Source organism: Bos mutus, chromosome 8, assembly GCF_027580195.1.
Source record: "Bos mutus isolate GX-2022 chromosome 8, NWIPB_WYAK_1.1, whole genome shotgun sequence".
In the NCBI taxonomy this organism is placed as follows: domain Eukaryota; kingdom Metazoa; phylum Chordata; class Mammalia; order Artiodactyla; family Bovidae; genus Bos; species Bos mutus.
Window position 1 is genome coordinate 88,574,799 of NC_091624.1, and position 26,553 is coordinate 88,601,351.

Consider the following 26,553-nt stretch of genomic DNA (forward strand, 5'->3'; position numbering starts at 1 on the left):
TCCCACAGCCAGCCCTCGCGCGCACCACCCTTCCAGCTCAGGGACTGCTGCTGAGCGCTTGGCCGCCCACGCCGCCTTCCAGCCGCAGTGCGCGGCCTTGGCTTTGAACGCGCTTGCGCTTAAGCAGGGGCGGGCGGGTCGAAGTTGGAGGAGGCGGGGCAAGACCTTGAGGTCTGCAGGCCATTGGCTGTCTCCCTATGGTCACCGCCCCCAGGCGTTCGAGACGGCGGGGCGGCCCACGTCAGGCAGCCGGCGTGGGGCTGAGCTTGTGGCAGAAGGGAGGTAAGCTTTGCGGGTGTTAGGCGGCGGGCTGCGGGCCTCTGCCTCCTGCACAGAGGTCGCCCGATGGCACTCGCCTATGGCCTGACTCAGCTTGCTGGGAGGGAGGCTGAGGCCCGGTGGGCCTGGAGCTTTAATGGGAGATGGGGTAATAGAGCATGTGGTGGCAGGGCCGCGTCGTGGTTTGGGCGGCCGGGAAGGGGACAGGTCTTGTCGATTGCCCTCGTCCTGTCCTGCTGGGGTTCTGAATTCCCAAAGGAGTAGGCCTTCGGCGTTAGAGAGCTCCCGGATGCCTGGGTGGGGCCGGCTCTGGTGACTGCGGTGGGGCTCAGCGGGATCCTGATTCGGAAACAGGTCGGCGCGGTCCTTGCATACCTTCCTGCAGCAGGTTGCAGTCATCCCACTTTTCCCTAGTCTGAAGGCAGCACAGGGACTCTAGCCCTCCCCTCCTTGTCCTGGAGTGACTGTCTCCTCCTAATTCCCGGTGACTCACTCAGATCCTGTCTACTTTAATGCAAGGGCTTGTGGGTGAGCAGGGCCTGTTTTCAGGTCTCCTGGCTCTGTCCTCACTTGCAGGAATTACTTGAAGAAGTAGTATGTTTCTGTTATCTCTGTATATATATCACATACACGTATGAACGTATGTTTCGAAATGTCAGCAACAGCTATGCAGAGATTTACGGAGACTTGCCCGTTGTGTTGCCCCTTACTCTCTATCAGTTTTAGTTTCAGCATGATATCCTTAATTTAGTTTCTGAATTTGGAGCTTCTGAAATCAATGAAGTCATGCTATCAAGTATCATTGCAATCAGTCATTCATATGTTCAGCACTTTTTCGGTGGGTTCCTTGGTGGTCAGGGTCTTATGCCATAAAGTAAAACGGTCATTCCCTGTCTTTTTCTTCCAGTTTATTAGCCAGTTTTATTGTCTAGATTTGATGATTCAATTTCAGGTTCTAGATTTAGGCACAGAAGCTTATGATCCTGTATCATAAGCTATATAGCTCTTCTGGGACCTCATTCAGTTTTCCTTACTTTTACCTCCTGTAAGCCTCAGACCGTTATAGCTCTGAGGCATAGTCCTGCTAAGTATCACTAAAGACCTAGGTCTCAGGCACCTATCTGTAAAGTGAAGGGATGGGATTAGAAATATTTAGTAATAGTGAGACATTCAAGGACAGGATGGGCAGATTGCACGTTTACTGAACTGTGTTAATATTTGGGAAGTGACCATTTACAAAACCCTGGATATATTTTAACATTATATGTTTTACTCTTCCTGAATCTGTACACATTGACTTTTTGACTAGCAAGCAAGTGCCTGTTTACAATTTTGATTCACATATAATTCCCGCACTCAGAGCACTATGACTCATCTAAATTTTGAAATGTAATAATCAGGAGATTTTAAATGTTACATTTAAAGGTATGATATAAAAACATTGGATAAGAATGCAATTTTCAAAGCATTTTTACTTGCTTTAGTAGGTTAGTGGTAACTAACACTGCCTTGGTTATTTGCTTACTTGGTTAATATTTGGTAGTTGTCATCACCTGGTTAATGTCTTTCACTATCATGTCTATGTTAACATTTATTTTACCAACCTAAAATTTACTGGATTTTAATTGATTGCTGCTTTACAGTTGAGAATTAATAACCAAAAGGTAAGCACATCATCAGTTTGAGAGTAAAGATGCTAATAGAGATGTAACAATAGATTTTCATTTGTTGATTTATTGATGGTACTTATTAAGTAATCCATTTGGTCTTCCTGCTTTTGAGGCATAATATTCATAGCCTTGGAGAAGGGCATGGCAACCCACTCCAGTGTTCTTGCCTGGAGAATCCCATGGACAGACGAGGCTGGCAGGCTACCGTCCATTGTGTCACAAAGAGTTGGACGTGGACTAAAATGACTTAACACACACATTCATAGCCTTGTGATACTTTTTGATTGTTATTCACAAACCATTTAGTGAATTAAATTAAACCCCTATATCACTACTGGGGGTTGGGAAAATTTAAGAAAACAGAACTTTAAAAATTTTTTCTAGTTCTAGAAATGGAGCAGATCAAGATGGGAAGACTGGGGAGAAATGCAGGAGCTGAGGAAAAAAATCCAAGTGGAGTCTTCTGGCTTAAAATTTGGGGAGACTCAGGGATTCAGATTATATATTAAAATATCTGTGTGAAGGAAAAAAAATTAAAATTTGGGGAGAAAAACAGTGAAAAATGAAATTATATTTGGAAGAAATGTAAGGAAATAGTAGTGTCAGAATTATTTTTGGATCTGTAGCAAAACCTGGTCATAATATTTCTTGGTTTATAACAATGAGCTCAGTTATCTCGAAAAAGAAACCTAGGGTGATAATTTAAATCAAGTTGGCAATAGATATTTCTTTAGGAAATGTGAAATCTGTAAGTATTATATTTCTTAAAAGTCTGAAGATGAGTAGTATAATAAAATATGGTATAGTTTTATAAGTATAATATATATCTTTGATTCACAATTAGTGATAAATTGGATGGAAGTTGTGTGTACTGTTTCCACAGGATAGGATACAAATTTGCTAAGCTAATAGAACAAGGGATACTTGTCAATTTTCTCCCATTTCAATTATTTGAAACAGAGTTTTCAAGCAATGCAGAAGACTTCATCCACTTTTCAAACAATAGATTGAATGTTGTTCTTATAAGTTGGGTCTGCCAAGTAGTTCTGGCCTCATAATTTTTTTAACCTATTCTAAGCCCCATTGGAAGTAATAATACTGCATTTAGGATTTAAAATTTTTGTTGATTTATATTGGAATATTGGATTACATTCAGTTAGCCTGAGTTACTTTAGTTTTATGTATTTTGAAAATATATCAAAAGCTGTGACATTAAATACTGTAAAATTTTCCGTTGTTCATGAAGGGAAAATATTTCTTCAGACCCAAGGAAGCTGAGAATTCAAATTGCATAGATAGTTTGTTATTATTTATTTTAAAATCCATAATTTCACTTACTGTGAACCAGTGTTTCATTCAACCTTCTAAACTGAAGAATTCAGTTCTTTCCAGTGTATTAGAGTATATCCTCTAATCTTTTGGGTCAGATGAGTAACTGCTAATTTGGTTGGTAAGTGTGTTCAACAAATGTTGTAATTGTGAATGTTGAACTATAGTTCTGTCAGAAGGTTTTCTGGTTGGTTGGATCCATGGATGCAGAACTGTAGCTACGGAGGGCCCACTGTAGAGTCATGTGTGAGTTTTTTACTGCAGGGAGGGTCAGCACCCCTAACCCCCAGGTTGTTAAGGGTCAGCTGCACTTTTCATTACATGTGACGACTCTCATTTTATTGGAATGCCTGGAAGGTTATGTTGAGCATTTTTAGGTTGATTCTCACCTGGGAGGTATGAAAAATGCCTTGATACTAATGACAGTTGCCATGGGTGTGAGAGGTGGGCGTACCTACATTTACCTCTGATTTCCCTCCAGTTATTTTGGGACTGAGAGTCTTGGGAAATAAGGTTGTGTTTCTAAGGAGAACTCTGCACCCCTGCATGAAGATTTCTTTCACCTACTCCAAGATTTGGCTCCAGCATCTCTCTCCTGCAAGATCACATTTTCCCTCATTACTGGATTGTTCCCTTCAGTATCTAAATATGCTGTTCCTTCTCCTACCTTAAAATAATTACTCTTTCCTGACCCCATTTCCTCCTTATGCCACCACACTATTTTCCTTTATGGCAAGACTTAGACTCATGTGTCCAATTACTTCCCCCCATTCTTTATTAAACTCACTTTCATCAGACTTTCTCCCTCAGTTCAGTCCAGTTCAGTCACTCAGTCGTGTCCAACTCTTTGTGACCCCATGGACTGCAGCACTAAGTCCAAAGGTCTGTTTTTAACTCACATCTTTTACATGACTGATCGTCATTTTGCCCCCAACTTTATTGACATATGATTGACACATAACATTGTGTGAGTTTAAGGTACAGCAGGTTGATTTGATACATGTAGAAACTGTAAAATGATTTGCACCATAGCATGAGCCACCCCCTGTATCCTGTCACATGGTTACCATTTCCTGTCACGTAGTTCCCTAGTTGATCACTTTCTGCTGCTTGAAACATTCTCTTCCTTTATTATCAAAGATGCTACAATTCCTGGTTTTCCTCCTGCCCCTCTGAACCTTTTCAACACCTTTACTGGTTCTTTCTTATTGCCCTCACCTCTCAAATAGGAGAGCTCCTCGGCTCAGTCCTCACAGTCCTTTAATCATATTATTGTCTTTTTCTTTTCATTTTTTTTCTTTTGAAAAATGTGCCCTGTCCCCCATTCAGTCTTTACATACTAATAATACCCTATTAGGCTTCTCCCCATGGCCTAGTGGTAAAGAATCCACCTGCAATGCAGGAGATGCTGAAGACTCAGGTTTGATCCCTGGGTCGGGGAGATCCCCTGGAGGAGGGCATGGTAACCCATTTCAGTATTCTTGCCTGGAGAATCCTATGGACAGAGGAGCTTGGTGGGCTACAGTTCATAGGGTCGGACATGACTGACGTGACTGAGCATGCATGCTCACGTGCAATACCCTATTAACTCCCAGTTTATATATATATACGTCTCTGTGTGTGTGTGTGTGTGTGTGTGTGTGTGTATACACATATATATGTAGCCTGGACCTATTAATCTTTTTAAATGATTTACATAGATGGGATTTTACAAATTGACACTATATTTTTAAAATTTTATTTTTGAATGTTCTGGGTCTTGTGTGCAGGCTTTCTCTAGTTGCAGCGAGTAGGGGCTACTCTGTAATTGCAGTGTGCAGGCTTTTCATTGCAGTGGCTTCTCGTGTTGCGGAGCACAGGCTCTAGGCATATGGGCTTCAGTAGTTGTGGTTCTCGGGCTTAATTGCTACACAGTATGTGGAATCTTCCCAGACCAGGGATCGAACCTGTGTCTCCTACATTGGCAGGTGGATTTTTAACCACTAGACCACAGGGAAGTCCTGTACACCTCTTCTTTTGAACTCTAGACTCCGTATATCTAGATGCCTACTTAGCATTTCTACTTGGATGACTAAATAGAAATCTCAAATACAGCTCCTGATTTTCTTCCTACACCTACATCACCTGTGGTCTTCCTCATCTCAGATCATGGAAATTTATCTTTTCCATTACTTGGGCCAGAAACTTGGGTGTCAGCCCTGATTCTTCTCTTTTGCTCACAATCCACTTGTAAACTACTAGGAAAGCCTATTGTCTGTCCCTTCAAAATATGGCTAGAATCTGAGTACTTTTCACCATCCACTGCTCCCACCCTAGTGTAAGCCTCCATTGTGTATGTTCTTGATGTTGTGATAGTCTCTGTATCAGTTATTTGTTACCACTCACTGTTGGAATTTGGTGGCTTAAAGCCACAATCTTTTATTAGTTTATGATTCTGGGGTTGGCAATTTGGATTAGGCTTGGGGCGGCTAGGTGCGGGGGGAGCTTTTTTTGCTGGTGGGTTAATGGCAACCGTAGGTTTGGAGGCATCAGCTGGAATGGCTTATCTCTGCTACATCTGGTCCAGTAACCTGTCCCATGCTTGGTCTAATAGAGCCAAGAGAGCAAGAGGAAGCTACATGGCCTTCTGAGAGGTAGACTAAGAATTCCCACTTTACTTCTCCCACTGTTGCTCAAAGTAGTCACAAAGACAGCCCAAAGCCAAGGGGATGGAGAAGTAGCCTACTTATGAGAGGAGCAGCTAAGTCACTTTGTAAAGAAATGTGCATACCAAATTGGGAAGAATTTGGGGCCATTTTTTGCGAGCTACCATAGCTTTTTAAGGACTTCCCCAGTGGCTCAGTGGTCAAGAATCTACTGGCAGTGTAGGAGACAGAGGAGACGTGGGTTTGATACCTGTGTCAGGAAGATCCCCTGGAGGAGGGCATGGCAAGCCACTCCAGTATTCTTGCCTGGAGAATGCCATTGACAGAGAAGCCTGGCAGACTACAGTCCATGGGGTCATAAAGTTGGATTACCAACTTTGTCCACTTTAGTTGGACATGACTGAAGTGACAGCATGATAGCCTTCTAACTGGTCTGTTTTCCCTTGATCTCCTACCATATTGTCAGCAACAGCAGTGACAGTGGTGCTTTCACAAGTCAACTGAATATTAACAAAGTGACTTCATATCTTTAAAGGTTTTATTTTTTTTTTTAATAAATAAATACCTTGGAATTTTCTTCACACTTCTGTTTACAGTATCACTTCGCAACCAGTTGACCTCTTTCTCCCTCCCTGAATCCCAAATCTGCTCCTGTTCACAGTGCCTGTGGAATGTATTAAACATTTAACAGAAAGCCTGGAAAGTGAAGTTGCTCAGTCGTGTCCGACTCTGGAAGGAGATATGAAATGGAATGGACAAGGAAGGCTGGGGGAACAGGATAGTAAGGATTATCTACCGACCCACCTACTAATTTACCTGTTTCCCCTCCTTCCTTTCTATCTCTCTCTTTTCAGTTTATGAGATTTTAAGCTGTGTAGAATAGTTAGGGTTTAACAGGCCACTGAGTTCTTTTGGAGCTTGGAAAGGGGGGCAAGTGCTGACAGCAGCGTTGGAATTGGGTATGAATCAAATGCAAATCCAGTCTAGAGCTGTGCTGTGTGCTTAGTCGCTCAGTCGTGTCCAACTCTTTGTGACCCTACGGACTGTAGCCTGCTAGGCTCCTCTGTCCGTGGGGATTCTCCAGGCAAGAACACTGAAGTGGGTTGCCATTCCCTTCTCCAGGGGATCTTCCCAACCCAGGGATCCAACCCAGGTCTCCTGCATTGCAGGCGGATTCTTTACCTTCAGAGCCACCAGGGAAGCTAGAACTAAGCATACAAAATTTAACATTAATTGTGTTATAGTGAAGATTGGCTTCAAATAAAGTTGAGAAAAAGACGAAGCTTGTACTGTCTGCACCCTTTTGTCCTGTAGACTCTCCTTCCAGAGATTTGTTGTTCAGTTGCTAAGTCGTGTCCAACTCTTTGTGACCCCATGGACTGCAGCACATCAGTGCTGTCCCTGTCCATCACCAACTCCCAGAGCTTGCTCAGACTCATGTCCATTAAGTCGATGATGCCATCACACCATCTCATCCTCTGTTGCCCCCTTCTCTTTTTTGTACCCCATTGATTGAGGATACTTGTGCATTGTTGCCCTGTTTCAAAAACGAATGAAATGTCCCAGGCAGTCCAACAGTTGGGGCTCCATGCTTCCAATGCAGGGGGCATGGATTTGATCCCAGGTAGGGGAACTAGATCTTACATGCTGTGTGGCCAAAAACAAACAAATGACTCTTCCAGTCTTTGGCATCTCACTGTGTGACTGCATTTTTCTTCTACTTGTCTGAACCAGAAACCTTGGAGTCATCCTTCACTGTTCTTGCATTCCACATCCAATCCCTTAGCAAATTCTGTCAAAATAAGTGTGAAGTCTGACTTCTTACCATCTCCACTACTCTTCTCTTTGTCCATGGCCATATGGTTTCTTTCCTGGATTATTGCCATAACCTCCTAACTGGTCTCCCTTTTTTTTTTATCCTTGCCCGCTTGTGGTCTGTTCTCTAGAGGAGTTAGATGACCTTTTAAAAATGACAGTCAAGTGTGCCATCTCCCTGCCCCAAAGCCTCTAGGGCTATCTGTCCCACTCAGAAACATCCAGAGCCCACAGTGTCTGTAGGGGCTTCTGTCACTGGCTCCCGCTCCTCTCTGTCATTTCTCACTTCCCAGCTTGCACATCTGTATCTACCATACTGGTGTCCTTGGTCTTCCCTGAATTTGCCACACATGCTTCTATCTCAGGGTTGTTGCCCTTAGCATTCCTTCTGTCTGGAATGCTCATTGTTTCCTCTAGGTCTTTTTCCAAATGTTACTATGTCAGAAAGACATTTCTTGATTCTTTGGCAGATGCCAAAACATGTAAAGACCTCCTAAAAATATATCTATTGATGACAACAATTTTTTTAGGTATTATATGCTATCTGCATTTTGGGAAAATTAAAGGAAAAATCAAACTGGGTCTTTGTACTGTAATTTAAGAAATTCTAAATAGCTATCCTTTATAAAGTTTCAGTTATGCTAGATAAATAAGTTTTAAAGATCTGCTGTACAGCCTGATGCCAGTTGTTAAAGTACAATATTGTGTACACCAAAAAGTGGAAAAAAAAAAAAGGACACAAGGGAACTTTGGAAGGTGTTGCATATGTCTGTTACGTTGATTGTGGTGATGCATCACGGGTGTTTGCACATGTCCAGAGTCATCAAACTGTACACATTAAATATGTGATTTCTTTGTATATCCATTATACTTCAGTAAATCTATTAAAAAATACCTCTGTCAACAGAGGCCGACATCCTTGATTAAAATGAGATTGGAGGAAGTTGAACACACTGGAAGAACACTTAATTTTTTTCAGGGACCAGATGGATTAATCTCCTGGCAAACGATTTAGAATCAAAGGTAATTCTGTTAGCTTAGTTGTTTGGAACACTGCAGGACCATTATAGCATCTAATAACTCCAAGGTGTGACTTTCTCATTAAATAGCTCTTAATAAGTGGTGTAATTGGATCAAGTAAGGCTTTTTATCTTGGTGTGTGCTGTGGTGAAACTGCCTCTTTAGACAGTGATAAAAGACCATGGTGCCAAGTGAATAAGTAAGATTACTACTTTTTTTTTAATTGAGACTAAAAAAATTGATTTTTTATTTGAAGAGAAGTGATCATTTTTATTTAATATACAAAAGTAATGTATGCCCATTGTAGGAGGGGAAAGTTAAATGCAGCAAATATCAGAAGAGGAATAGTATGTAATCAGTCATCAACTTGTTAATTAGAAATGAACTTAACATTTTTGCATATTCACTTTTCCCCCTTAGTCTTGTCTTTATATCTGTAGTTTAAACTTGGTTGTGTTCATGATTGTGTATAAAAATTTCTCTCAGTATTTTTACTTTGCCATAAGCATATCTATATATTGTTAAAACTCTTTGTAACTGTTTCACATTACTAATCAATACTTTATCTACATATTATTTAGCTTACCTTTTAGAGCAATTAATGAATGACTTTGCACAAAAGATGCTGGCTTTACAATGGGAATTTGCTGTATGTCTCAGGAAACTCAAACAGGGGCTCTGTATCAACACAGAGGGGTGGGCTGGGGAGGGAGATGGGAGGAAAGTTCAAAAGAGAGCGGACATATGTATACCTATGGCTGATTCATGTTGAGGTTTGACGGAAAACAACAAAATTCTGTAAAGCAATTATCCTTTAATTAAAAAATAAATAAAAAGATGCCAATTTAAAGCCTTTTGTAGTTTTACACTTTTGAATTGGAAGGTGGCTAGAATTTGAAGCACATGTGCCATGCTTTGGGATATTGCCAAGAAGTGCCAAACGCTAAGGCCAAATGCTCAGTGAGTACCCTGACAGCCCACTTTTATAGACTGGGTTTAGTTGTTGACCTGCCCCAGACTTTCAACTTTACTGTGCTAAGTTCCCTATGGAATTGAGAACAGTGGGCTGGAGAGTGGGGAGAGGCTTGTGGTCCTGGGAACGATGCTGATCCTCCCTTACTGCTGTGGCTTTGCTTCCCAGCTGGTCTGGCCTTTGAGGACCCATGGATGTCGGTTTGGAGGTAAGACAGGTTGGGAGCACTTTCATAAATAGGGTTTGCATTTGGACTGAGAGGCAGAAGTAGATTTTGAAGTTGAAATGAAGCTCTGAGTGTTGACTTTATTGTGAGTTGCCAATTCACTATCATTTTTCTAGTCAGTCATTTATTTCCAACACAGCATTGAGAAGTTCCACTGAACCCTGTACATGTGAAAATTGTATGTATTGGTTTTAAAATTGGTGAAGTTAAAAATTATTCTCATGAGGAGCTAATGTTCCTTCTCTTCCCCCCTCCTCCACCTCCTCTTCATCCTTCTTCTTTCTTTACATAAAGTTCTTGACTTTATCTGAAAGACATTCTACACACTATACTGTGCCAACTGGATATTAGCATTACTTTGCTGAATCCTCTTCTGATTCTTGAATATACTGCTTGATGTCTCTTACTAATGTGAAAGGATTTACTAATGATCATCTGCCCAGGATGCTTGTGAAGGTTAACTAATATCAGATTATTAAGAACCCCACAAGTAAAACAGCCATGAATACTGCTAGCTGTGTAATGGAAAATTGGTAAATGTTACTTCATTGGGTAATTATGTGTTTAAAATGCCTTTTACCCCAGTGGGAAATACACAGAGGTGATACCATGAGCTTTTAAAGGGTTGTAATACATAGAAGATTAAGAATATAGCTATGATAAATAATAGCTGTCAGCTGAAGCATTCATGTAAAACTTATGATGTATTCAAGTAACAAAGACCCATTTCCCATCACTATTAGATTTAGCTGGAAACAGTAAAGAACCAGTCTTATGTTGACATGTGTTCTTTGACCTTTTATTTGATTTTTTAAAAAAAAAAATGTACCAAAATAAATAACAGCATGATAAGATCTCACTAATTTGGATTCTGCTGATTTGGGATTTGGGCTTGGCTGAAGTTCATCTTTATCCTATCTATATAAAAGTTATTTTCTCAGCTTAAAAAAGCTGGTAAAAAGGAGTCCATCTTAAAAAGAACTACTTATTTTCAAACCCTAAATGTGTTGATAACTGGATCTGGTTACTGTATTAATTTGAAAATAAAGTTGTTTACAATTTTTCTTTTTACTTTTCAGTTTAGTTCAGTTCAGTCACTCAGTCATGTCTGACTCTTTGCAACCCCATGGACTGCAGCATGTGAGGCTTCCTTCTTTTAAATTTATTTTGGTCTGTTTCATGAATCTTCATGGGTGAAAAAGATGTGGATATAGATTCTTCTCTGTTTCTCACTTTCTGTTTTGGAAAGTTGATCTGAAAACAAAATAAACAGTAGAATTCTGATTTGAACATATTTTTGAGTCTATTGTGTATTAGATGCTATACTAAAGACAATAACTCAAAAACGTATATTAACTGCTTAGTACCTGCCAGACTTGGCAGGCGGTGAACAGGGCTCAGCTGTTTCTCCCAAGAAACTTGGAGGTGCAGGAGAAGAACGCAGCAGGCTTGGTCAGTGAGGAGTCCTTCCTGCTTGAGATTCTTCTTTGCTTGCGTCTGAGCAGGTGCCGCTGCTACAGAGATGGAGCTAGCCCCTTCAGAACTAGACGACATCTACAGCCTGAGGATTGGTGACAGTCCTCTCAGAGCGGAAAGGGTCATGAGAAACAGGCCTAGCTCTAGCATGGCCTCTGTGCACCGTATCATTGTGCTGTCCTTGCATCAAGTGCACTGCCAGTTGGAGGTCAAGCTCTGTTTTCTGAGGCAGCTGCAGGAACTGAGAACATATCAGTGCCTTCCTCTTGATCTTCCTGGTTCTGAACACTACTTCCAGAACATTCCACTGTTATTTCAAGCTCCTGTCTGTTTTTACACGTGAACACATCCACGTGGAAATTGCCCTGCTTTGTTGAGCTGCGTCTTGAACTGTCACCTGGTGGAGCTGCCTGCCAGGCAAGCATTCATCTGCAGCAGTGTAGCCATCTGTGTTTGGGTGGTAATGTTTGAGTAACCATTTGGGCAAATAATTGCTTTCATCTATTGCAGTGAATATTTACTGTTTAAAAAGATGGAAAATGTAAATGTGAAAGCGTTACTAGCAATGACAAGAAGGCTAGACTTACTAAAGATTGATACCAGTTGCCATGACCAAAGTGGCAATCTTTAGCTTTTGATAGATGCTCATTGAACTTGGAATGAATGGTCAATGATAAAATACAAGTATAAAATCTCAGAACATACACAAATGTGGTAGATAGATGTGTTGCTGGTAATGGTGCCACAGGATAAAGGTTAAGTTTAGATTGATAATTTTTGTGTTTTGTGCATGGCATGGAGCACCCCTTTCATATGTAACTTTCGTGCATCAGGCTTTCTATATTTTTAGGGTTGCAATATACACTAAGAGACAGAGCTATTTGTGGATGCTGATGAGCTGCTTTGGGAATCTGATCTAACACTATGTCCAAACCTAGGTTGTTCTTTTTAAGATTTGCTTGATTCCTTGGGATGCAGCAAGATATAATAGAAAAAAAAAAAGAAACAAAGTATTGGATTTAGACTAAGATTCATAATAGTTAACATTTAGAAAGTGTTGGTTATGTGCCTGGTTCTGAGTGAATTGCTTTAATGGATTATTTTAACTTTTTAAAAACTCTGTGTCAACTCTACTTTGTAGAGGAGTGGTTAAGAATGTAAACTTTGCTTAGATTCATAGGCTGCACAGTTCATATCCATGCTCTGCTTCTTACTTAATTAGGCAATTAATTTTGACCTCTCTTTGCCTCACATGGTTTTTCATATGAAAATGAGGATAATAATAGTAGTCATGTCATGGAGTTGTTTTGAATATTGGGTGAGAGAACACACATAAAGAGCTTCAACTGTGCCTGCCTGGCACGTGGTAAAATTCTCAATAAATCCTGGCTATTAATATCACTGTATAACCTCAGGCAAGTTACTTCCTCTCTGAGCTCTTACTTTCTCATACAGGAAATGGAGTTAATAATACTTAACTCAGAGTGGTTGTGACGATCCAATGGGATTAGTTACTTAGAGTGTTTGGTGAATGTGTGGCACGTAGGAGCTGTTTATCCAACATGGTGTTCCAAAGCCCGTGTCGTGCTTTGTGTTTGTTCAGTGGATCTGTATTGAGCAGATAACTTGTTATATGCTGGGGTATCCTGGTCAAAAAGAGACCAGGTCCCTGCCCTCAAGAGTTTGCATTTTACTGGTGGGGGAGGGGGAGAGAGAGTCAGCAGAAATAAGTATATGATGATCCTTTGAGATTGTGATGAAAGCAATGAAGGATATGGTAGTGGGTTCCTGGGGGTAGGGGCTGGGTGGGCTGTGGAGTCTCAAGAGAAGATGTGAAAGGTGAGAGGAGTCAGCTGTTTGAACAGCAAGGGCACGAACACTTGATGAGGGACCTAAGGGCTCTAGACCTGCACACAGAAAGAACTTAGGGGGTCCACAGAGCAAACTGGAGGTTGTTGTGGCTGAAGCCCCTTGATTGAGGGAGAGTTGTGAGACCAGATCATGTAGGACCTTTTGGCCATGGTTTGGAGTTTGAATTTTATTACAAAGTGCAGTGGGATGCTGTTGAAAGGCTTTCAGCAAGTGAGTTAGAAGTCAACTATATTTTGAATGGAATCTCATGCATTTCCTAACCTGAGGGCTGGTGTCTTATTTCTCTAGCTTTTGACTTACATATAAGATCCCACCCTAGTCTTTGATTAGAGATGCCTAACTTATCACTGCAGATGGTGACTGCAGCCATGAAATTAAAAGACGCTTACTCCTTGGAAGAAAAGTTATGACCAACCTAGATAACATATTGAAAAGCAGAGACATTACTTTGCCAACAAAGGTCCGTCTAGTCAAGGCTATGGTTTTCCCATTGGTCATGTATGGATGCGAGAGTTGGACTATGAAGAAAGCTGAGCAACGAAGAACTGATGCTTTTGAACTGTGGTGTTGGGGAAGACTCTTGAGAGTCCCTTGGACTGCAAGGAGATCCAACTAGTCCATTCTGAAGGAGATCAGCCCTGGGATTTCTTTGGAAGGAATGATGCTAAAGCTGAAGCTCCAGTACTTTGGCCACCTCATTCGAAGAGTTGACTCATTGGAAAAGACTCTGATGCTGGGAGGGATTGGGGGCAGGAGGAGAAGGGGACGACAGAGGATGAGATGGCTGGATAGCATCACTGATTCAATGGACGTGAGTCTGAGTGAACTCCGGGAGTTGGTGATGGACAGGGAGGCCTGGCATGCTGCGATTCATGGGGTCGCGAGGAGTCGGACACGACTGAGTGACTGAACTGAACTGAACTTATACCTAAACTTAAATTCTTCTCCATCCTTTACCTCCCTTGACTGTCCCACATTGTATCAAGGGAGGGAAGAAACACATTTTTAGAATACATACGTACTGTGTCAACATCCTCTTGGCTTTCAGACTCACTTCTTATTGTTCTTTGTATCATCTTGTGAGGCAGGTGTCCTCAGATTTACTCAATGAGGAATCAGGCTCCAGGTAGTAAGTGGTTAACGTAATTTTTTTAAAACCTAGTGGTGGAGTTAGGTTTTGCATCCAGTCTGTTTTTCCTGCTTCCCAACTACTAACTCCGTGCATTTTTCTCTCTGTGTCATGTTACTCTTCATGGAGACAGAGGTATGTAAGACTAAGTATAATCAAACTAAAGATGTTTTCTCATCTTCACTATGGATTGTCTTAGGGTTTGCAAAAGAATATATGACATTACTTCACAGTGCCCCATTCATCTTATTCACTGGAAATTTTCAAAGTGGTTCTTCGAACAGTGTGGTGATGATGTTGTTTTTGTGATTTTGTCTATTCAGGTCTGGAATATAGAGGTGTTCTCCAGCTTGGGCTACACTGAGTTAGTTAACAGCAGGAAGATTTACTATCTTCCTGTAAAACTCCTCGGCTCATTTGATCTTCAACTTTCTTCAGTACTAAGAGTGCAAGTTAAAATAACTCTATTCCATTTTACATGAATTTGATAATTTGCTTCTCATGAAAAATAAATGAGTTTGGCCAGTTTGCAGTAATCAGGAAAAATGTTTCCATTTAACTCGTCATCAGTCTACATAATTCTTTTCTAGAGTGAGAGTTCTTATTTTGGTGTAAAATTTCCCAGGAGTCTAAAATAGGAAGATAATAATGGTTGTATTTTTCTTTGAAGATGAAGGAAGATTTTTAAATGGTCTAAAGTTAATTGAATCTAGTTAAATTATATTGATCCCTTTTCAACATTACTCTTTCCATAGGACATTGGTAAATGGCTAACAAAGTAATCTTTTATCATGTCTAAAAGTTTCCTAATTTAGTACTGTTCATTTAATCACATCTGTTAATGATAGATTTCTACGCTTGTAATGATGTAGGTTTTAGAAAGTCACATCCTCTGTTTCTAAAGAATGTATAAGTATTTGAATAAAAGTTTTCATAATTTTTGAACTTTATTCAAATTACGAAAGATATATTCTTGTGTAAAAATTAGAAAATAGGAATAAGCAAAATTAAAAAGCACTGTAATTTATATTTTCCAAGTTTTTCTATGCACATACATAACCAGGCTACCTGGATTTGAATTTCAGCTTATTGTATGACCTTGGGAAAGTTATCTGTCTTCTGTGCTTCAGTTTCTTCCTCTGTACAATGAGTGCCTATTTCATAGGGTTATTTTGAGGATTAAATGAAGTGATAAATGTAAAGTGCTGAGGATATTGCCTGGTCCCTAGTGAGAGCCACACACATGGGTTTTGTTTTTTTTTAAAAGCTTATTCAGAAAATTTCAAACATATATAAACATAGAATAGTATTATGAATTCTAATGTACCCATTTAGTATCAGCATTTAGGTATTCTTGTTTTACTTATGATTTCCTCCTTTTTTTTCCCCTGGAGGGACATTGGTGTACTTCAGTTTGTGCCAAATTAATATTTGCTAAGAAGTAAATTATTTTAGAAGACCAGTGTGCAAAATTTGAGTAATTTTATTAGAGGAAGAATACAAATCAAATATGTATAAAATACATTCTTTGGTGTTTGATTAAATTTTAGTTAACTGGTATTTGAAGTAATGTGATGAATTTGGAGATTTTACCTATGAAGATTAGACATTTATTGGTCAGTAAGGTCTCCAGTACTCTTGCCTGGAAAATCCCATGGATGGAGGAGCCTGGTAGGCTGCAGTCCTTGGGGTTGCGAAGAGTCGGACATGACTGAGCGACTTCACTTTCACTTTTCACTTTCATGCATTGGAGAAGGCAATGGCAACCCACTCCAGTGTTCCCGCCTGGAGAATCCCAGGGACGGGGGAGCCTGGTGGGCTGCCGTCTCTGGGGTCGCACAGAATCGGACACGACTGAAGTGACTTAGCAGCAGTAGCAGTAGCAAGGTCTTTAAAATGGGCATCAATTTTATAAAAAATATACAGTAAAGGTTCTTTTGTTTCAACATAAAATATTTATTTAAAAACATAGTGAACAATTTGAGTAATTGTTCTTTTGATGAAACAAAAGTATTTTAAAATTGTAATATTAGAGAAAATAATCGTCATAAAGGACGTAATTTGAAGACTTCTTTGAAGACTTAGATTGGATACTGTAAAAAGTTCTAGATTTAAATCAGTCTTTCAATTTTAAAAATTACTAATACTGTTTTTTAATTTATGTTTCATTATGTATTTGTCATATATATGCACATAAAAGACACTTTAGAAAAAATAATCCAAGAATAATTGAAGAAAATGTAACAAATCAGACATTATTCAAGTCGGTGGTTTTGTTTCCTACTTTCATGCTTGGTTCTCCTGGACAGTAATCAGTTCTAACTTGGAATTTCCTGCCTTTGATCTTATTTTAGACTCATTTCAAAATCTATGAGTAAGTAACATGTGATGGGACTGAGAAGAAACTAAATTGTAAAGGCAGGAATCTGATTGCAATTTGATGTATTTTAGTAAATTGCAGCCGGTGAGATCATCAGAACCCATAGTCACCTAACTTTGCTCAGCACTTGAATTACAGATCTTAAAATTCCTGGGACTTGAAGCAAGAATGTGGAGTGTGCTGGCTGTGCCTCATGTTACCGATGGTCCAGGGAAACACTGGGTTGGAAGTCACGAAACCTTTCTTCCTACATGAACTGCTAGGATGAGTACCTTTTTACTGAGTTGCTCAATCATTGTTTCTCTAGTGACAGAAGGCAGATGCTCCCAGGTCCACTATATTAGGGGTCCCCAACACCTGGGCTGCGGGCCAGTACCTGTCCATGGTCTGTTAGGAACTGGGCCATACAGCAGGAGTTGAGTTCTGTAGCTTAAAGTGTGAAAGGAAGAAGCTAAGTAAATGGATAACTAATAATTGAAATAGCTTGATAAAGAAAAAAAGGCCTAGATTTTGTATCTCTGAAATAGGATCCCATTAATGTGAATGCAATTTGCTTTCTCTCAATCTGATGATGACTTTGTTTCTATAGACCAGTTTCCAGAAGGTGCTGTCTGTAGCCCTGACTACCACCTACGTTGCTACTCTGAATCTTTGCTATATAGAAATTTGATAGTCAAGAGAGTTCAAAGTCATGGACTTCCCTGGTGATTCAGTGATTAAGACTCCTTGCTTCTCCTGCAGGGGACAGGTTAGTTCCATCGCTGGTTAGGAAACTAAGATCCCACATGCAGCATGGTATGGCCAAAAAAAAACACCAAAAAACAGTTCAAAATCAAGTCTTTCTCTGTGACCATTGAATAATGCCCCCTGCAAACTACCTTGCACAGTCCTTCTGCTGGGCTCCCATAGCTATCGTGAATATAAATACAGTTGACCCGTGAACAACACGGGTCCACTTGTAAACAGATTTTTTTCAGTAAATGCATTACTGCAGTACTACATGATCCAAGGTAAGTTGAATTGGTGGATGAGGAACCACTGCTTTGAAGGACAGATTATGATGTTGTATAGATTTTCAGTTGTGCAGGGGTTGGCATCCCTAACCCCTGCATTGTTCAAGGGTCAACTACAGATACATTTTTCTCGTGTTTTTCAGATTGTACCTTTTATTTGAAGTTTGACACTAAAGACTTTTGTGTGGTGTATGGTTTTGTGTTTTGTATGCTAGAGAAAGTAATGAGAAAGTTGAAAACCTAAGGTGTTTTATCTATCTTCTGCTTCTTTATTACTGCTAGAGTGCAACTGATTTATTGTTTTGAAAGTGTTCTTACATGGCTAAAATACTCTGGCAGCTAACTCAATAATTGGTTAAGTCAGACAAATGCTTTGATTCACCTGGAACTTAAAGCCCTCATTAAAAATTCTCTTTCTGGTTTAGATTCAGGCAGACAAAAAAAGCACAATGACAGGTTGGAGAGAAATCTTTTCAAATCAAACGTTCTTTTTTGTCACACATGGTTTATGGAGCAAAATGTGACTAGTTCCCTCTGAGTAAAGAATGTCATGGTAAGAAGTAATATATAATTGTTTTCTTTAATGTATAAAATGCCCAAGGGACATTGAGATTAAAAATAAAGTAGGACACAGGCTACGCTGCCAATGCTAAGCAAACATTTGTACTCTTTCTTGAAATTCCCTGAGAGAATATGATGTTTTGATACCTTGAAAGGCCAAGTGGTTGTGATTAACCTTGAAATAAAAATCTCTAGCAATTTGTAGCCCAAAGATAGCAAATCAAGGATGGTATCAAATCTATATTGCAGCTTGGGTAGTGGCTTTGAAACTGCCTTCTGGCCATTTTTAGGAAAGATAAAGTTACTGTAGATTTAAAAAACTTACTTGTTCTCTAAACCATTGTACCAAAAATTAGGACTGTCTTTTATAAGCTTAGGTATTTGTCACTGATACTTAGACAATTTTGATAAAAGCAGTTCTCTTTTTACTCCATTGGCCCACCTCCTCCTGGAGACAAAAGTCCTCTTTCTGGATGGCTCAACTTCTTCATTGCCATGATGTTATTAGCCTAACCAGCTGTTGGTCTGGTCCTTAGAGCATTTTGGAATTCTATCATTCAGGTCTGGATCAGAGAGTGTAGTCCCACATTTCCTTCAGTTTAGCTCTGTCACTCTTGACATTTGGGTAAGTATATTCTGTGATAAGCTAATAACCTCTGCTTCTCTCAATATTCTAGACTTGGCTTTCTTGAGTTAGATCAGATCATCAGAAAGCTCTGTTGAGCTTTGACTCCATTAGCTGAGGGTTTTTTTTTTTTTTTCCTTCCTGAGTTACATATTATGATACAACCTTGACTTTCATAAAAAAGAGGTAACAAAATTCTGTTTTGCTTATGTTATTGAGATTATTGATTATTATATCACCCTGTATCCCATGGTGGTGGTGGTGGTTTAGTCGCTAAGTCATGTCCGAATATTGTGACCCCATGGACGGCCACCTGCCAGGCTCCTCTGTCCATGGGATTCTTGTCCAGTATTCTGGACAAGAATACTGGAATGGATTGCCATTTCCTTCTCCAGGGGATCTTCTTGACCCAGGAATTGAACCCGGGTCTTCTGCATTGCAGGCAGATCCTTTACCAACTGAGCTACAAGGGAAGCCCCAGTAGAAAGCCTAATGTGAGAAATTTCCTTCAGAGTTTAGGGGCATGAAAATTGTTTTCTATGATAGAACTTTTCCATTTTTAGATAATAAGACATGTTCAATTTATCTTATTTATGAATTATCTGTGCTTGGATGCACAGGGGCAAATTTGAATGTCAGTTTAGCAGTTTTTATCAATAAATTTTACAAATTAATTAAATAAATAGTATGTAAATCAGGAGTCAGTAACTACAGCCCACCTGCCTCCTATTTTTGTGAATAAAGTTTTATTGGAACACAACCCTGGTCATTTATTTATGTATTGTCTGTAGCTGCTTTTCCTGCTACAGTGGCAAATCTGAGTAGTTTCTATTTGCCTTTACAGAAAAATATTAACAATCCTAATGTAATTAGTCACATGGTAGTATGGGTCAGGCCAAATGCAGTAGCACTGAAGAAATATAAAGTAAGGTGAATGCTCTTAAGATGTGGCTCCTTGAGAAAGGTTAAACAGAGAAGATGCAGTATAAAAGGAATTTCACCTATAATTGTAGGAACATATCAGTTCAGTTCAGTTCAGTTGCTCAGTTGTGTCTGACTGTGACCCAGTGGACTGCAGCACGCCAGGCCTCCCTGTCCATCATCAACTCCTGGAATTTACTCAAACTCATGTCCATTGAGTCGGTGATGCCATCCAACCATCTCATCCTCTGTCATCCCCTTCTCCTCCTGCCTTCAATCTTTCCCAGTGTCAGGGTTTTTCAGATGAGTCAGCTCTTTGCATCAGATGGCCAAAGTATTGGAGTTTCAGGTTCAACATCAGTCCTTCCAGTGAATATTCAGGACTGATTTCCTTTAGGATTGACTGATTGGATCTTTTTTCTGTCCAAGGGACTCTCAAGAGTCTTTCTCCAACACCACAGTTCAAAATCATCAATTCTTCGGCTCTCACCTTTGTTTGTAGTCCAACTCTGACATTCATACATGACTACTGGAAAAACCATAGCTTTGATTAGATGGAACTCTGCTGTCAAAGTAATGTCTCTGCTTTTTAATATGCTGTCTAGGTTGGTCATAACTTTTCTTCCAAGGAACAAGCGTCTTTTAATTTAATGGCTGCAGTCACCATCTGCAGTGATCATATAGAGGAGGACATTTTATGTGGGAGAGAACAGCATAAATAAAATCCCTTAGGGACTTCCCTGTTCCCTGACAGTCCAGTGGTTAAGACTTTGTGCTTCCACTGCAGAGGGCATGGGTTCCATTACTGGTTGGGGAACTGAGATTCCACATGAGGGGTGGTGGGGGTGGTGGGGTAGGCGGGAATCCCTTAGGAATGAACCGATTTTTGAGCACATGGGTCTATTCTGAAAATGGTTTTCAGTTCAGTTCAGTCTCTCAGTCATGTCTGACTCTTTGCGACCCCATGAATCGCAGCACGCCAGGCCTCCCTGTCCGTCACCAACTCCCGGAGTTCACCCAAACTCATGTCCATTGAGTTGGTGATGCCATCCAGCCATCTCATCCTCTGTCGTCCCCTTCTCCTCCTGCCCCCAATCCCTCCCAGCATCAGAGTCTTTTCCAATGAGTTAACTCTTCACATGACGTGGCCAAAGTATTGGAATTTCAGCTTTAGCATCAGTCCTTCCAAAGAACACCCAGGACTGATTTCCTTTAGGGTGGACTGGTTGGATCTCTTTGCAGTCCAAGGGACTCTCAAGAGTCTTCTCCAACACCACAGGTCAAAAGCATCAATTCATCGGCATTCAGCTTTCTTCACAGTCCAACTCTCGCATCCATACATGACCACTGGAAAAACCATAGCATTGACTAGACGAACCTTTGTTGGCAAAGTAATGTCTCTGCTTTTGAACATGCTATCTAGGTTGGTCATAACTTTCCTTCCAAGGAGTAAGCATCTTTTAATTTCATGGCTGCCGTCACCATCTGCAGTGATTTTGGAGCCCCAGAAAATAAAGTCTGACACTGTTTCCACTGTTTCCCCATCTATTTCTCATGAAGTGATGGGACCAGATGCCATGATCTTCCTTTTCTGAATGTTGAGCTTTAAGTCAACTTTTTCACTCTCCTCTTTCACTTTCATCAAGAGGCTTTTGAGTTCCTCTTCACTTTCTGCCATAAGGGTGGTGTCATCTGCATATCTGAGGTTACTGATGTTTTTCCTGGCAATCTTGATTTCGGCTTGTGCTTCTTCCAGCCCAGTGTTTCTCATGATGTACTCTGCATACAAGTTAAATAAGCAGGGTGACAATATACAGCCTTGACGTACTCCTTTTCCTATTTGGAACCAGTCTGTTGTTCCATTTCCAGTTCTAACTGTTGCTTCCTGACCGCATATAGGTTTCTCAAGAGGCAGGCAGCTTAAAATTAGACAACTTCCCTCGTAGCTCAGTCGGTAAAGAATCTGCCTGCAATGCAGGAGACCCGAGTTCAATTCCTGGGTCAGGAAGATCCTCTGGAGAAGGAAATGGCAACTCACTCCAGTATTCTCACCTGTAGAATCCCCTGGACAAAGGAGCCTGGCAGGGCTCCTGTCCATGGGCTCATAAGAGTCAGATATGACTTAGTGACTAAACCACCAGAATTAGACAACAGTGAAAATGAAGTTGAATGTGTGAGATTGTTGTTGGAGACAACTTAAAAGCTGGAAATAAGTATTTGTATTTAGTCTGCCAGGCTATTAAAAACCTGCTGTGTATTCTTTACAGAGAATTGATATGATGGAAATAGCATTTTAGGACAGTTAGTCCGACAGCAGTGTATGGGGTAGAGAACCCCAAGTTTAACCAGTTACTGAAGGAAGTCTCATGTGAGCATGGACAATGATGAGTAGAGAAATGGAGGCATAAACTCTGAGATGCTGGAAGGAATGAAGCTGACTTTGTAACTGACTGGACTTTGAGAATGTTGGTGAAGAAAATTGTGAGAGGATAACTGGGAAAAGATGCACTAAAATGGGAACAATTTTTATGAGAAAATATGTGTTTTGTTTTTAACATCTCCAATCTGATGCTTTAGAGCCTCCTGAGAGAGGGTAGGGAAGTGTTTGGAGATAGGGACTAGATGAAGACTCTGGGAGAGTTTTCATGAAAGCAGAACAAGACAAGAGGCTTGGGAGCACCTTCAGGAAGGAAGATGGCGCACGAGAAGCAGAGTGGAGAGAGGAATAGGAGGAACCAGTAGAGCAGTGTTTACCAGGGTGTATCCCAAGGAAGGTTGGTTGTATAGACTATTAACAGCTAGTTTCAGAAAAAAGGGGCCATGACCAGGTAAGTTTGGTAAACTCTGGATTAAGCAAAGTTTATCAAATTTCTTGCATTAGAACCTCTCAGATTCTTTAGTAGTGCACACCATTATTTGTATCACCAACTAATATCTGTCTCTTCAATTATAGATTCATGTATCCAACTTTCTCCCTGATGTCTCCGCTTGGATATCCATTAGGCATCTAAAACTTACTTGTGCAAAATGGAATTCCTAGTCTTCCCTCAAAGAACTCATTTCTCTATCTCAGTTGATGGCAATTCTGTCTTTGCCTTTTAGTAAAAAATGCCATGGTAATTAATTTATTCATGTTTTTTTTTTTTATGTGTAAAATGCCCAAAGGGATTGAAATTAAGAATGAAGCTGCTCAGATCAGAAACACTGGAGTCATCATTGACCCTTTCCTTCTGCTATACTCTCATCCAGTCCGTTAGTAACCACATTGACTCTACCTTTGAAGATACCCAGAGTCTGACCACATCTCACCTCAAGTGATTCTATTAAAATCTTACCACTTTTTTTTTCCCCTGTAGTGGTTAACCATTTCACTCTGTATAAATACATCAGTCCTTTCAGTGGCCTACAAGGCCCTCTGTGGTCTAGCTTCTCATTGGCTCTCATTTGCCATTTCCTTCCTCCTTTGCTCTGTTCCTAACTCATCCTTTTGCTCTTTCTGGGATGTATCTTAAGCAGATCATTAGTTTAGAGCTTTTGAATTCACTGTTTCCTGTGCCTGTGATACTGTTTCCCATGCCTGTGATACTGTTTCCCTAGGTTATCTGCGTGGCTAACTTCCAGCATCTCAGGCATAAAGTCTGAGATGCTGGAAGGAATGAAGCTGACTTTGTGACTGACTGGACTTTGAGAATGTTGGTGAAGAGAACTGTGAGAGGAGAACTGGGAAAAGATGCACTGAAATGGAAACAATTTTTATGAGAAAATATGTGTTTTGTTTTTAACATCTCCAATCTGACTCCCAAATGGCACCCTCTAAAGTGACCACCATATTTAAATAGAAAGTGTATCCATCCCCCATTTCTCATCTCCTCCCCTTTGTTCTATTCGCTTTACTTAAAAAAATTTTTTTCTTCTTGTTTTATTGAGCTACAGCTGACATTTAGCACTCTAATGCATAATGATTTGACATATACATCATCAAATGATTACCACAATAAGCTTAGTGAACATCCACTATTTCATACTGATACAAAATGAAAGAAATAGAAATGAAATATTTTTTCCTTTTGATGAGAACTCTTAAGATTTACTCCCTTAACAACTTTTCTATGTAACATTCAGCACTGGGTTGTACATTACATCCCTGGTACCTATTTATCTTATAACTACAAATTTGTATGTTTTGACTGCCTTCATTCACTTCTGCCTTCCCCTCTCCTGTCTCTGGTTCCAGCTGCAAAATAAACCAGTCACAGGTATGAATTGTATAGTGTGGGGAATATGTCAATAATTATTTAATAACTTTTGTGTTAGTGATGGTAAATAGACTTACCATAGCGATCATTTTGAAACGCTTAGAAATATCGAATCATTATGTGTGTAACAGGAACTAACATAGTCTTGTAGGCCAGTTGTACTTCAAAAACAAACTCATAGAAAAAGAGATCAGATTTATTTTTTTCCGGGCTTCCCTGGTAGCTCAGAGGTTAAAGCTTCTGCCTGCAAGGCGGGAGACCCAGGTTCAATCCCTGGGTCGGGAAGATCCCCTGGAGAAGGAAATGGCAACCCACTCCAGTATTCTTGCCTGGAGAATCCTATGGACAGAGGAGCCTGGTAGGTTACAGTCCACGGTGTCGCAAAGAGTTGGACACGACTGAGCGACTTCACTTTCACTTTCACTTGTTTTTCTCCATTGTAACACCTTCTAACATATTTCATGTTTTATTTGGCTTTTTATTTACTTTTTGAATTTTCAAAATGGCAATATATGTCCCTACAAAATTCTTTTTTCCTCTCGAAGAGGTCTCTATCTTGGCTTTCCCCAAGACACACTTTGGGTATTTCTGTTATGATGTCTTATGGAACAACAGAGAAGAACATTTCAAGAAAGGTGAGATTAATACAACTGGGAGGTTGAATTTTTGACCTGCTTAAAAGCTAATGAGTGGATTAGATAAGGGACATGGTTTGCAGTCAGAACATGTTGTTTCAGTGCTGTGAAATGGCTAGTTCAAGGGAGTTAAGTTGGACCCATATGTTGAAGAAGAAAGGTAGCATAAATTATCCAGGGAGTTTGGGTTTAGAAGAAAAGCAAGACAGTAGTAAGAAAAAGCTACAGGTTCAACACAAAATGCCTTCATTTTTAAGATGAGGAGAGCTTGGTTTTGTTGCCTGTTATTTTTATAAGGTGACTTAGAGTACAGTACTAATGTAAACACTTTTTTAAAGTTATACTGCAATAAATTGGTACAGCATCCTGCTTTTTACAGTGGGGTGTAATTCAGTGGGTTCAGTGCTGTGTGGTAACTGGATCAAGTGAGATCCTTGGGAAACCCCCTTACGAGTTCTGTGCCTCCACTTTACTACTCTGTCCTCCTCTATAATTTTGTTGTGATTGTTGTACTTGAGAACCCGATAGGCATGAGAGGCATGATGTAAATATTAAAAGTTGGTGCCGATTGCTTGCTGTTCCTCTTTTAGAAGACAAAGGATCTGTTTGGATGTGTGAATTTCTAGGTCATTTCTATACTTCCTGGAAAAAACTCACCAGTGCTTCACACTTGTCACAAACGGGTGGGTTCATGCTTCAGTGGAAGCTTGTACCAAAGTGAGGCACAGCTTAAACAATTTTGTGAAAGTTTGGTTCTTTCTTCCTCAGAAGTTTTGATCCACAGAAGGATGAATTTCTATTTCAAATATGTGGTTGAACTTTTCAAATTCTGCTATTTAGACATGAGCTTTTGGATTTTTATTTGTTTGTTTCTGTGGCGTGAAATCATCTGTTTTGGGATTTGCTCTCATGGGAAAACTAAGAACGGTTGGGCATTTTTAGTTCACTGTGCCATCAGCCATGGCATTTGAGAGCTGAAATGCTTAACAGTGAAGGGTGTGCCAGAGGATTGTTCTCCAGGGCTCTGTGCTTTATTGCCATTGTTGTCTTTGTACAGAATTACTTTCATGTTATTTGACAAATAGTTATTTAAACTCCTTTTCCAGAGTAACAAATATTCTTTTGTTTTGGTTACAGAATCTGCTTATATGTAAGAGAAGTAAAAATGTCGGATGACATAAGGAAAAGGTTTGAATTTCCAAATTCTCTTATCCAGTCACAGGTAATTTTATTTATTTGTTCATTTATTTATCTATTTATGCTTTATGGTAACAAATGAACGTTTTTTTGTGGATTGTTAATTGAAATTTATATTTTTAACATTTTAAAATTTTTATTCATCTATATACAGGAGTATATATTAATAACTAACTTTTATATCAGTTAATTTGAAAATTTATATTGACATAGGAAAGTAAATAGTGAAACTGACCAATCTGTGCTTTTATTTATGTCATCCTTTTCTTCTTAGAGATAAAAAACTTTGACTAACCTCTGAATATATATTTGTTGGTCTGTAGTTAATTATTGGGAACAGAAGTAAATGGTTATACATCTTGAGAATGTCAGAGATTCCTATTTAAAAAGGTATATTCTACTCTTAGTACAACTATTAAGAATAATAAATTTTTATAATAATGATATTAAATCAGTAAAATATCCTGGATTGAAAAATTAGATCTATATGCTAACTCAGGTAGAAGATTGTGATAATTAGTTTTAGAAGAG

The 26,553-nt window shown here is 39.8% G+C and overlaps 1 protein-coding gene across 2 annotated transcripts in view; it reads left to right on the forward strand.

Moving 5' to 3' along the window:
• The first annotated feature begins 226 nt into the window (after positions 1-226).
• FOCAD (focadhesin) overlaps positions 227-26,553 on the forward strand; it is a 307,210-nt gene continuing 280,883 nt past the window's right edge. The window contains exons 1-2 of one of the 2 annotated variants that reach the window (XM_005898491.2): positions 227-282; positions 25,963-26,047. In XM_005898491.2, coding sequence (XP_005898553.2) covers positions 25,991-26,047 — 57 coding nt within the window. In that variant the 5' untranslated portion in view covers positions 227-282; positions 25,963-25,990. The remainder of the gene's footprint in view (positions 283-25,962; positions 26,048-26,553) is intronic. The other variant, XM_070375958.1, reaches the window with a different exon arrangement.